Consider the following 1,218-nt stretch of genomic DNA (forward strand, 5'->3'; position numbering starts at 1 on the left):
ATTTTCTACTTGATGCCGTTAGTGCATCTTGAAAATTGACTGTTTTGATGGCTGTAGGGAGTCTGATTTCAAACCAGAGTATTATAAAATGATTAAGAAAATGTTTAGTGTCATTATAAGCAACAGATGTAGGTTACGTTAATCTGATGTGTTTAAACAAGTCTTTACAACTTTAATACTTTGTTCATACATCTTCTCCGTTGTCACTGTTGCCAACATAGCAAATATGAAATTTCCACTGTAACATCCATAACGACATGCAATACATCCACACCCTACTCAGGAACTATTGGATAGTATACTCAATAAGCTCCTTCCACACCTTAGATTGACACACCTACTCAGGGGGGCAGATTCAGCTTGTGTTCATTACAACAGACCATGTCGCACTGGTCAAACTCTAACTCGCACTAAAGAGACAAGGTGTGTTGTGGTCACCTCAAGCAAGGACATGGCTTGTACAAGGATGTTGAGGACCATCTTACTAATCGTCATCGGTACGTCACTGTCTCCTTTGGGAAACTGCCTTAAACAGGCAGTCATTGCCTGATCTCAAAATACCACAGCAGTTCTCTTCAGACCTGCCTGGCTGCTTGGCTATCATCAGTGGAGACGCAGAGGGGAAGAAAGACGAATTAAAAGGGCTTCTGGCATCCAGGAGAAGACAAACTCTTTTATCCGAGGACTTTTACCGTAATGTGACAAAGGACTGTCCGTCTTACATTGAAAATAGAGGTTTTATTACAGCACCTCTCAGTGAAGAGGGAAATGATTTTCCCATTGCCTACTCCATGGTGATCCATGAGAAGATTGAGATGTTTGAGCGACTTCTACGAGCTGTTTATGCTCCTCAGAATATCTACTGTGTGCATGTGGATCAGAAAGCCTCCAAAGAATTCCAGAAGGCTGTGGAGGCAATTATTTCCTGCTTTCCTAATGTGTTTATAGCCAGTAGATTAGAAAGCGTGGTATATGCCTCATGGTCCCGAGTGCAGGCCGATTTGAACTGCATGAAAGATCTGCTGAACTCGCAGGTCCAGTGGAGGTACCTGCTTAACACCTGTGGGACAGATTTCCCCATCAAAACCAATGGAGAAATGATTCAGGCAATGAAGGCCCTCAACGGGAGAAACAGCATACAGACTGCGGTAACCAATGACCACTTGAAAAACCGTTGGCTGTATCACTACAATGTAACTACTGAGGTCATCAGGACAG

The 1,218-nt window shown here is 43.0% G+C and overlaps 1 protein-coding gene across 1 annotated transcript; it reads left to right on the forward strand.

Annotated features, from left to right (window-relative positions):
- Nucleotides 1–398: 398 nt before the first annotated feature.
- On the forward strand, nucleotides 399–1,211 carry LOC116380938 (beta-1,3-galactosyl-O-glycosyl-glycoprotein beta-1,6-N-acetylglucosaminyltransferase 3-like; the record flags this gene model as incomplete). The annotated part of the gene is given in 2 exon segments (XM_031842749.1): nucleotides 399–510; nucleotides 512–1,211. Coding segments are annotated over 2 exon segments (759 nt in total), but the record flags the coding sequence as incomplete, so codon positions are not given.
- Between the last annotated feature and the right edge of the window lie 7 nt (nucleotides 1,212–1,218).

The sequence above is a fragment of the Anarrhichthys ocellatus genome, unplaced genomic scaffold (assembly GCF_004355925.1).
Source record: "Anarrhichthys ocellatus isolate YVR2014 unplaced genomic scaffold, GSC_Weel_1.0 scaffold9906, whole genome shotgun sequence".
Classification (NCBI taxonomy): Eukaryota; Metazoa; Chordata; class Actinopteri; order Perciformes; family Anarhichadidae; genus Anarrhichthys; species Anarrhichthys ocellatus.